Source organism: Aedes aegypti, chromosome 2 (genome assembly GCF_002204515.2).
Source record: "Aedes aegypti strain LVP_AGWG chromosome 2, AaegL5.0 Primary Assembly, whole genome shotgun sequence".
Lineage (NCBI taxonomy): Eukaryota > Metazoa > Arthropoda > Insecta > Diptera > Culicidae > Aedes > Aedes aegypti.
In genome coordinates, this window is record NC_035108.1 from 112387188 (window position 1) to 112399307 (window position 12120).

Genomic DNA, 12120 nt, shown 5'->3' on the forward strand with positions numbered 1-12120 from the left:
GGAGAATTTCAAAGTGCTTCTTGCAACATCCTTGTAGTTTCCTTATATAGAATCTTGGAAGAATTCCTGGAAAAAGGATAACTAGAAGTTGTCTGAAGTTTGCTATCCGATTAGCAACGGGCAGCAGTGCATTTTTTTAAACTTTGTGCACTAGCAGAAATCTTAAAAAAAGAAAATTAGGAATGATGATTCACTATTTCTTCAGTTTGATGCCTTTCAAAACGTGAGAAGGGGCATAAGTTGGTCATTGTGACTCCCATCTTTGGGTTTAGAGATGTTTTACCTTAACAACAGCTAGTAGCAGCAATATCCAATATTCAACAAAATCCAATATTCCCCCCATTAGCTCCTGTTGCCGATGACGGTGTGAAAAGCATCTCTGTGGATTTAATTTTCGGCCGGTTGCTTTTACCCATTATCCACCTGGCAGCCCACTCAACAGATTCAATAGGCTAAAAAATCGACAAAAAAAACTCCTGTTGCGCGTCCATATTTGTGCTTCGCGTTAATCCGTGTGGAGTGGCAGTTGGACTGGGTCAGTAATTTACGAGTTTGGATTCAACCACAGACCGCCATACCATTCCCGGTCCGTTGGTTGCCTGTGGGAGTTCGATCGAACTCAACAACCGTGTGCCGAATAAATATGGCCGATAATTAAAATGTATACACAGAAGGATCAACGGATCGCGTTTCGGGCCTCGAAAATGGCTCTCCTGCCGCATCACTATGGACCGGAAATGACAATTTCACGATAAAATTCGAAACACTTTTATAATGAACGGAAATCAATCTAAAAAACTTTACAAACCAAAATTTACCATACAAAAGATGTGTCTGGAATGATTAGGATATGCATTTCGAATTGGGCAGCGTCCATTTATTACGTAACGCAAAAATTGGAAATTTTTGACCCCCTCCCCCCCTTCCGTAACGCTTTTTGTATGAAAAATTTAAAATTTTTGTATGAGCCGTAACGCTTGAGCCTACTCCCCCCTCCCCCTAGAGCGTTACGTAATTTGTGGATGCCGCCTTGGATTTGGATTATTTTTTAGGACATGATATCTAGAAAAAAAAGAGTATCGTAGTATTTTTCATCCAGAATTCGATACTATTTCATAAAACGAAATACATAGTCAATCTTCAAAGATATCTCTCATGCATTTCATTGAATTTTTAAAAATACAGTATATAGTTTCTCAGAATACTTTAAAATTAATGAATGTTATCAGGAAATCATAATTGTTGGATTGCTTTGATAACTACTTTTTACAAACTAGTGGTCCTGGCAAACTTCGTCTTGCCATCAAGTTGGCTGTTGGAAAATGCCATAAAATCTCCCATACAAAATGGCAGATTAGATTTTTCCCATTTTTTTGACTATTCCGAAGACTTTTTCGAATTTGTTTCTACAAAAATTCTTCGGAGTTCTCGACGAATGCAACACTGCAAGAATTGTTTAAATCCATTGATCCAATCTCAAGCCAACTCGTGACTTACAAACACCATTCTATTTTTATTTATGTATAGATACAAAGTGAGAAACAATAATATTAAATTTCATTGTAAGCATTATTTCAAAAAACATGTTTTTGGACTTTTTCTGCTGACCCATAGTGCGCACCGGGATTAAGAAATCCGTGGGTGTCGCTCTGGGGATTTTGGTAATACACTTTTTTTTGCGCTGAATGCACCATCATACCAGGACCAGTTGGTAGCCAAAAATTGCAGTTGCGGGTTGAAAGCCGCTGCGTTCGCCAGCAACACGTTGTCATTTGGGGGAGTTCTTTATGGCTCGAAGGAAATTTATAACGCATCTGGCATCTGACTGGTGGTTGGTGGTTGCAGGTAAAATGCGATCATTGCTGACAGTTTTTTTTTTCGAGGGAAGATTGATGGAACCGGAATGCGTAAACAACGGTTGCTGGTAATCCAATTGGATGGATTTACATTTGCAATAAGCATCTGCAGTAGACAGTGAAGTTGTACAGGATGAAACAGTGGCGTACAAAACTGTTCGGGAAAGGTTGTCTGGGCTGGAGACCGAGAGGTGAGTTTTGAAAGAGTTATTCGAAATCACTATCAAAGCACCGGGGTGATGGAAAGTCACTTTTGTTGGGTTTTTATGGCAAATCACGCACATCTAAGCACATCTCTTGAAGTTAGAGGTCCGGTAGAGAGTCATATCTTAGTGACTTGGTTTTTTTTTTCGACCTAGTTACTATTAACAACAAAATTTCACTACTAAGTAACTGCTCCAATAGGTAACAAATTATGTTCGTTATGTTATTTCAAGATCTATATTTCAGGAATATATTAGATGATTCCATAAAAATGATTTTTCCATAAAATTCTATCTAGATTTCATGAAGATTATTTCTATGAATTACTATGAACGTGTACTGTCTCTTTCAATATGTCACTTCTTACGCATGTAGATCTTAATACCTATATTCCAGGATGTCCGTGGATGGCTCAAACATCTTTTGAATACCACAGTCTATTGCCCTGAACTTCTTCATATATGCAAAAAATTTCAAAGTTTCATAGATCACACTTGTAGATCTGTAGACTACATTCCAGAGTTTTCTGGAGTTCTGAATAAGAATATACATATTTTATTACACGTAGGCTACGGGCCTCACATGGGAATCAAATAGGCTGTATTTGAGTTAAATTTCATCATTTTTGCATGAAACATTGAAGTCTGTTTCACTATTGGTTGTAATTTTATGAGGGTCCTAAAATATGTAATGAAATCTTGTTCTTATTTAATAACACGTCACTGTCACTGCAACTACTTTAGCAATTTTTCTTGCTCAAATATCGGTTATATCATATTTAAACTTTAATTTAAAATTTTGGTCCATAAATGAACCTTGACACTTTTGATCATGTTTGCCGTTCGCTTAGTCCACAAAAACACCACAGGGCTTTTAGTTTTAACACTCGGGTTGTTTCTATCTGACATTTCGGAAGGGACACGGAAACAAAATACACCCAAAATTTGAGTTTAAGGCAAGGGGTGTGACAAAATCTAAAGAAACATAAAAAATGTTTTTTGGACTTAAAAAAACGAAAAACATTGAAAAATTGAGTAAACATGTGATTTTGGCCTAAACTAAAGCGTTTGGCACTCAAATTGGGACAAGGCTTTAGGACCCTATTTAGTAACAGATTTGGAGCAATGTAGATAAAGTTATTCAAGAACATCTATGGGTCAAGTACGGTGAAAATTGCATAAACCCGTTACGTTGTTTGGAATCGAAATGTTTTCGTACAAAAAAAAAGACCGGTGATTTAAGATAAGTTACAATGAACAATGGAACGGATAAATATATAACATACCTTTATGATTTCTAATGCTTCCTGAACAATCCGAAATGATTTAAGAAATTTTCCCGCAATCCCGATCTTTTATCCCCGTTATCACACTTATAAAAACTACAATAATGAATTAAATATACGATATCGATGCAATAATATCTCCAGTTAGTAATTCACACCTTATCAGCACTTTACAAAACCGCTTCGCTCCAGACTTTCGGAAAAACAAACCTCAAAAACCTTGACACGAAAGGCGGCTCTGTTTACATACACTTGAAAATTAATTATACACCACACTCGACGAAGACGTGCCCCATCAGGTACTAATATTGATTTTCTCTGTTTTCCCACCAACACTCCGAGGGCATGAAAGTCGAAACTTTCTTGTGATCGTAGGACGGCGGGAAAGAAATAAAAACGAATGATGAGAATAATTTCTTCGCTCCTTGTTGGGTGGAAGTGTTATTACAAGAGCCCAGCGACGCACAGTGGGTAAAATCGGGCCCGTAATTGGACTTATTTAGAAGCCGTTGGATTAGAATAATAAATCGATTGGTACAGGTCTCATACCGTGCAGACCCTAAGGACGATTCATCTCTCCCCCGAAATACGTGTCTTTTTCAGCTTTGTTGCGCATAATGCAAGACAAAAACTGGTTGTGTAAACCTACATTGTTTTTGAGCCACCTTTAAATCACCACCTAGAAAGCTGAAAATTTCACAGAACACTATTTTTATGGTAAGGATGGTAAAAAACATATGGGAGATTGGATTCTCAAAGATTTTTAAATTTTGAACCGCCCTAATGTAACATTGTTCACTAGAGTGGCTCAAATATCGCTCCACACCGTTTATCCGATACTAATTTTGATTCTGAGTGTCCAAATTCGTGCTCATTTAGAAGAAAACTGAAACGGCAAAGACAAAGAAGTATATCTATTTTTTTCGACTTTTCGAGGAAGATGGTGACATGATAGATAATTACAGTCAAATCTCCATGTAATTTTAGTGCTAAAATTTATCTCTAAATCAAATTCGGGGGATCCCATTTCGGGGTGAAATTGTTCACTTGTCAATATGATTATTGTTAGTTTGGAAAACAACTCTTCTTACTTAATTTGGGCTCCATGAATCCAAATATGCTTGCCAAATTCTTAATACAATTTTTATGTAAATAATCAATAATTATTTTTTCAAGAATACCACGTAAAACGCCCGAATTTCCAAAGGAATTTCAAACTATACAACATAAATTCAATAGTTTTAACAGAATGAGCAAATTGATTTTAACAGAATGAGCATTTGAGGCATCCTCATAAACCTTCAGGCTGACATCGTGTTCAAATCCTTGTTTAGAACTAAAAGTTTATGGATTTCTCTCAATTCCGCACCGAACACGATTCTGCATTTTGCATTATTTTTATAGAAATAAACATTCTTTGACACCAAAAATTTCACAACACGCAATAGCTAAGACATACAACGCTCATTTTCTACAGGTAACATTGATATGGGTGCTCTATAAGTAAGAAATGAAGTCGTATGACACGGTGATCAATTTCACCCGAATTCACGGTAGCTATGATAATGCAGGTCTCGCGACATACTAAACGAATTAGCATAAATTCTGTGGATCAGTTAAGCAAAACGAATGAAACAGAAAAGAGTATTAGTATCACACTTGATGTCAAAGCTATTTTCGTTGAAATCGCTAACATTTGAAGCTCTATATTAGAATATTTAAAATTGAAGATTTTAGCATTTTTGAAATGCATGCAAACCAACTGCTCTACAATAACTATTTGATGGAGTCATGAATTCGGTCTCGAGTCTCTTAGCGAAAGTCAGTTTTACATATTGGGACCATTTTTGCAATCTAAGTCAGGAATTCCCATTTCCTTCATTCATTTATTTAGTAAACATCTACACAGATAACACTGAATCAACAATTTCACGTCACGATACTCGGTTCGTGGTCGCATCTCTCCATCCTCGGTTCTGCCCCACGCTCGCCAAATCGATACGTACTTGATCCGCCCTTCTAGCTCGCTGCGCTGCACGCCTTCTTGTACCAACCGGATCCGAAGCGAAAACCATCTGCAACCCTGCAATGCTGTCCGGTATTCTTGCAACATGCCCTGCCCATCGTATCCTTCCAGCTTCGGCCACCTTCTGGATACTGGGTTCGCCGTAGAGTTGGGCGAGCTCGTGGTTCATCCTTCGCCGCCACACACCGGTTTCCTGCACACCGCCAAAGATCGTCCTAAGCACCCGACGTTCGAAGATTCCAAGTGCTTGCAAGTCCTCCTCGAGCATCGTCCACGTTTCATGCCCGTACAGGACTACCGACCTTATGAGCGTTTTGTACATGGTACATTTGGTGCGAGTGTGAATCTTTTTTGACCGTAGCTTCTTGTGGAGGCCATAGTAGGCCCGACTTCCACTGATGATGCGCCTCCGTATTTCCCCGTCTATCGTAACACTGCTACCTAGGCGAGCCCTGTCGCGCTCGGCCCCACCAGCTAGCATGTACATTGTCTTGGACGCATTAACCACCAGTCCAACTTTCGCTGCCTCGCGTTTCAGGCGTGTGTACAGGTCTGTCACCTTTTCAAATGTTCGGCCGACAATGTCCATATCATCCGCGAAGCAAACAAATTGTCCGGATCTCGTAAAAATCATACCCCGGCTGTTGAGCCCGGCTCTCCGCATAACACCTTCTAGCGCAATATTGAACAACAGACACAATAGTCCATCACCTTGTCGTAGTCCCCGACGGGATCCAAACGAACTGGAGTGTTCGCCTGAAACCTTCACACCATTTTGCACAACTTCTATCGTCGCTCTTATCAGTCTCTTGAGCATCCCGGGAAAGCTGTTCTCGTCCATGATTTTCCATAGCTCTACGCGGTCTATACTATCGTATGCCGCCTTAAAATCGATGAAAAGATGATGCGTTGGGACCTGGTATTCACGACATTTTTGGAGGATTTGCCGTACAGTAAAGATCTGGTTCGATGTCGATCGGCCGTTAACGAAACTGGCTCGATAACTTCCCACGAACTCGCTTACTATAGGTGATAGACGACACAAGATGATCTGGGATAGTACTTTGTAGGCCGCATTTAGAATGGTGATCGCTCGAAAGTTCTCACAATCTAACTTGTCGCCTTTCTTGTAGATGGGGCATATTACCCCTTCCTTCCACTCCTCTGGTAGCTGTTCTGTTTCCCAGATTGTGCCTATCAGCCGGTGCAAACAAATGGCCAGCCGCTCCGGGCCCATCTTTATGAGTTCAGCTCCGATACCATCCTTACCAGCAGCTTTATTGTTCTTGAGCTGGTGAATGGCATCCTTAACCTCCCTCAAAGTGGGCTGGTTGGTTTCCATCCTCCGCAGTACCGATGAAGGCATTTCCTTCGTTGTCCCGACCTTCATTGCCTGTACTCTCAGCGCCGTTCAGATGTTCGTCGAAGTGCTGCTTCCACCTTTTGATCACCTCACGCTCGTCCGTCAAAATGCTCCCATCCTTATCCCTGCACATCTCGGCTCGCGGCACGAAGCCGTTGCGGGATGCATTGAGCTTCTGATAGAATTTGCGTGTTTCTTGAGACCGGCACAGTTGTTCCATCTCCTTGCACTCCGTCTCCTCTCGCAGACGCTCCACGTTCTGCCGGGTCCCTTGCTGAAGCATGACCGCCCGCGCTGCGTTCTTCTCCTCCACAATCTGCCTACATTCCTCGTCGAACCAATCGTTCCGTCGACTCCGTCCCACGTACCCGACGTTGCTCTCAGCTGCATTGTTGATGGCTGCCTTCACTGTTCTCCAGCAGTCCTCAAGAGGGGCTTCATCCAGCTCACCCTCTTCCGGTAATGCAGCTTCGAGGTGCTGCGCGTATGCCGCAGCCACCCTTGATGAACAAGGGTTACTAGAAGAACTCATAGACCCTTGAGAAATTTTTAGAAGAGTTTCTAGCTAAATTGTCAGGATGATTGAAACAAACGATTCAATAAAAACTCTGGATAAGGAATGCAGCAATTTCTGAAGGAGTTCCTTGGAAAACATCTGACAGAATCTCTTAAAAAATGTGTAGGAGGATTTTTTGGAACAAATGCGGAAGTGTTAGTTTGAATGGAAACTTATGAATAAAAGTTTGTAGATACCATGGAACTTTTTTTTAGAAATGTTTGGAAGAAATTTCAGAACAATAAAATCCTGGATAAATTCCTAGAAAAAAATCAAGAGGAACGCAATGCCGAGCCATAGGGTCGAATTTGAGGAATTCTTTGTAAAGTTTCGATTTTCTCGAATAACCCTTCGAGGATTTTTTGGACGGAGAAATTTGTGTCAGGTTTCTTGGAAAACAAAATCCCTCCATTTTTTCAGAGACTCTAGAAATTACGTTTGCGGATTTTATTGAAAAAAAATCCGTTTAGATCTTTGGAAAATGTCCTGCAGTAACAACTGGAAATTCGGTTGAAGGATTAGTGGAAAACTATCTGTAGGAAGTCCTAAGATAGTGTTTATTAAAAATTATTTAAAATTATTCCTTGGGCAAATCTCGAAAATTTCCTGGAGCGAATTCTGGAGAAATTTCTCAATATACTCTTTGAAAAATCGCTGTTAAAATATCTGGGAGAATTGGTAGAGCAAACTCTAGAAAAAAATCTGGAAAGATCCTTGTATGAGTCCCTGAATGTGTTCCAAATGAAATTTCTGGAGAAACCACTAAGATAATTCCTGAATCTTCTCCTCGAGAAATTTGAGAATTGAAGCATATAAATAAAAATAGAATGGTGTTTGTATGTCCCGAAATAACTTAAGAAAGGGTCATTGTATTTACCTGATTCTTCGACAGTTAAGTTCCTGAAGTGTTCCGACGTGATTGTGTGTACAAAAAGTCGAAGAATTTCACGGAAAAATTGAGAAAAACAGGGTTAGAAACTGACCTTTTTCAGTCATAATTTTGTTTTGCATTATCGAGCAGCCTACTGCGGGACAAAGCAAGGTTGGTCGGGTCAACTAGTCATTGATAAAATTCAGTCATGTCTTGGGAAGTCGATAAGATTTCATACCCGAAAAAATTCTCACTAAACAGCCCTCCCTATAGAAACTTAGATACAGGGTAAAATCTATACCCCTTTTGAGTCAAATGTTGCACAAAACAAATATTATTTTTACCAGACATCTGTCTCAACTTTCTGATTTGCATACATAGTAGGCTTAAAACGTATGTTGGGTCGAAAATTGGTGCTTTACTTAAACGATGTTACACCTAGTTTTGATCAAAAACTCAACCATCTTGTATGAAAAAAAGCCGAAAAGGTGCTATGTTAGGGGAAAAAGTATAAAATTGACCACTTTCTGAGATCTGCACAAGATGAAACCTGCACCAATCGATTTATTGAGCATTTTTTCAATCGGAAATGCATCATTTTAAGAATCTAATTTAGGGGCTTCTAAATAAGTCTGATTATGGGTCCATTTTTTTCCCACTGTGCAATCGGTAATGTTTAGGAACGCTTAAGCGGACCTCCCCTCCCACCGCACAAGTGTCTCATATCACCTCTACAAACTGACCAGCACGGGACAGATATTCCTGCGCCAAGATGGACATTGTATACGTGGAAATTGAATTGCCCTTTGGAGGGAAAACTGCACCAAAAATAGGACGATTTGATTTACACTGTGCCTCTTTCGGAGTCGGCGCTGCCGCTTGGCCTAAGCGAACAACCGGCGAGCTATTTTTGGGACAGCCGAAGCCTTGGGGGCCCGTGAAATAGTGGGAGCGCGAGGGAGCTCCCTCAATGAAATGACGTAAGAGCTTTCGGGGGATGATAGAGTGCGTTTAATTGGAATTGTTCTTGACACATTTCTGCGGCGGCTATATTTGGGGTGGATGTGTCAAGAGGTCGTTAATTGGATCGAACCGGTGGATCCCGGCGGTGAAAGTTCGTCAAATTTGATGTGAAATTTCGTTTAATTACCGGCTGTTGACTTTTATGCATTCAACCATATTGAACTTGGAAAAAGATCTATAATGATCTGTTTTAACGTTTGATCACCCATGATTTTACTGCACATGATTGTAATTGAATTACCAACAGCAAATAAATTGTATGACCTGTTATATATTGAAAGGTACATGCGACTGCGATAATGAATGACTTTGCTGCTAAATAGTAAAATACTTGTTTTAAAGCGATGGAAGGTAGCCGTTTTATACGAGTGCAATTAGCATCGCTGATTCCATGTGGGAGTAACCAAAACCGGCACACTGCTCTTAGCGCCTATAAAACACTTTACGATAGATGTCATAAAATTTTAATATTTATTCAATGAAATCAGTTTCATGGGTCCGTCCCTTCCATGTGTTTACTCCACTACCAAATATCATCGCTAGGTTCACACATGAATCAATGGCACGAGGGGAATTCTCGTAGAAAATGTTCCTCGAGATGGAACGAAATGTAATCAAATGAATCGAATAAAAGAAGTATCAATAATGGCCTATCATTCGAGGACTCAAGCCCATTCATGAGTGATGCCTTTTGTGTTTATGTTGGGCGAGCGTATGGTAAAATTGCTCAATTGAAGTTCATCTTAATTTCTGACGAATAAAGCAATAAATAATGAAACAGTGTGGTTTTGGAGAAATTCCTGCATAAGCGAATCATTGAAGAAATAATTGGATGAATTCCAAGAGTGAGAAATTTATGAAGAAGACAACACTGAAGCAGTTTTTGTACGAATGCTTGCAGTCCTTGATAAATAGTTTATAAAATTTTGAAAAAAAAAATACTCGACTGAAATTTTAGGAGGAAACATTGAAGTCTGGAAAATCATTTAATGAATTCTATAAAGTATCCTTTAGGGAACCCCTCGAAAAAAAATGTGAAAAAGATCCCTCTAGATAAATTTATTTTACTTAATTCTACAAATGTTGATGGTAATCACATTTCAAGTTATTGTATCGAAGCTTCGGCCAAAATTATTTGCCAAACCTGCGCAAAGCAACACGAATTAACCGAACTCGTTCGGAAGTGATCCTTTAGCCTTTCGGTACCCTTTACGAGAGATTTTCCGAAACTCATCCATCCTAAGCATAAACTTCCTCCCTCCGCACACGATCTCATGCGTTTCCCGTATTGATACAGTGTTCCGACGAATGATGATGGTGATAACCTTCGGCGCAGTGTGTTATTTTAAACCCATAAAAGAACCCCACCAATTTTTCCCATATCATTGAGCTTGCTTTTCTCGGGATAAGTAGATAAAAGTTCAAACGGAACGAGGGGCCTTCGAGAGGGCACGCTTGAATGACACAAATGGATGGACGGTCAGCGGGAGGGGATGCCAGGCGCTGCCCTTTCCGTGTACTCAATGGCAGTATCGCACGCTTCAATAAGTTTATCGATTTCGTCCACATTATTTATGTAGAAACACTGCGCGCTGCATGTGAAGAAATACGACGAGATGAGATAAGGACATGGGCGTAGCATCAAACAAATTTTCAACTGCAATATAAAACAACATTTGTCATAACAAACATTATCAATATTAAATTTATTAACTCATTACGCGTGCTAAAAATGGATAAATTATGGGTGAAATTATGAAAAAATTCACGTGCTCGGCTGGGATACGAACCCAGGACTCTTGTATGCTTTACCAATTAAGCTACACTTGGTGACCCAATAACTTAGATGGTTACAAGTTTCGAAATCAAACCCCAACAGATCACGCATAACCTTTTCATAAGGTACATCCATCCATCTTATGTCGACACGCGCAGAGCGAGTGCGATTTATTTAGTGTTGAAACTATTTGCCTATCATATACCTATCATATACCCACTAGCGATGGGCGATTTTGAATCGATGTTCCGAAAATCGATGTTTTCATTCCGATTAATCGATTTTTTGAATCGATGTTTGGGGCATCTGAAATCGAGTGAATCGATTCTCTTTATTCGATTTTTTGATTCGATTCATTTAGTGGAAAATTATGAATATTTCTTAATGGCATGATGAATAATAATTCAAATTTTTAATAAGCATTTTGCAATAGTAAATCTGTTCTATTGAGTTTCAGAACTGATTTAATTTAGGTATATTAAAATTGAATGTAATTGCATTTGGTCTCATCGATTCAAGAGATTCGATTAAATCGGTGAATCGATTCAACAGTTCAAATGTGAATCGATTCAGTAACATCGATGTTATAGACAATTTTGCCCAACGCTAATACCCACACTGCCGTGAATCGCAAGTCAGTCCCATCTGTAAAAAGTAGGCATTGAAAAAATGGGCTGTGAAGTTTTTAAACTCGTTTTCATACGAATGTTTAAAAAATTCCAGAGTAATGTAACAAGCTTAATAAAACTTTCACAACTTGCTGTTCACTACGACATCTTTCCGAGAAAAATGTAAAGATGGTCAAAACAAGTTACATATTTGTGTTTCACGGCGCGAAAGTCTGTAGTGGGACTGATATGTGATTACTTTTCATTGTGGGACAATTTGACTTGCTGTTTTTTTCCTATTTTTTCCGAACAAATCATATTATTTCATTAGTGCATCTAAAAGAGCATTGGAAGAGATGTTGAAAACTGAACTCAACTCAATTTTGACGAAAATGCAGATGGGACTGACTTGCGATTCACGGCAGCACATCGTTAATAAAGCGCTCGTCTGGCATACAATAGTCCTGGGTTCAAATCCCAGCCGAGCACGTGGATTTTTTTCATAATTTCACCCATAATGTTTCCATCTTTTCCACGCGTAATTAGTTAAT

The 12120-nt window shown here is 39.4% G+C and overlaps 1 protein-coding gene across 9 annotated transcripts in view; it reads left to right on the plus strand.

The window, feature by feature from the left end:
* Positions 1–12120, plus strand: part of LOC5579480 (cAMP-dependent protein kinase type II regulatory subunit) — a 351461-nt gene that overhangs the window by 220091 nt on the left and 119250 nt on the right. The window contains exon 2 of one of the 9 annotated variants that reach the window (XM_021841995.1): positions 1889–2047. The exons of the other annotated variants lie outside the window; for them this stretch is intronic. Within the exon in view, the coding sequence (XP_021697687.1) occupies positions 1990–2047 (58 nt within the window). The 5' untranslated portion in view covers positions 1889–1989. The remainder of the gene's footprint in view (positions 1–1888; positions 2048–12120) is intronic. 9 annotated transcript variants of the gene reach the window in all.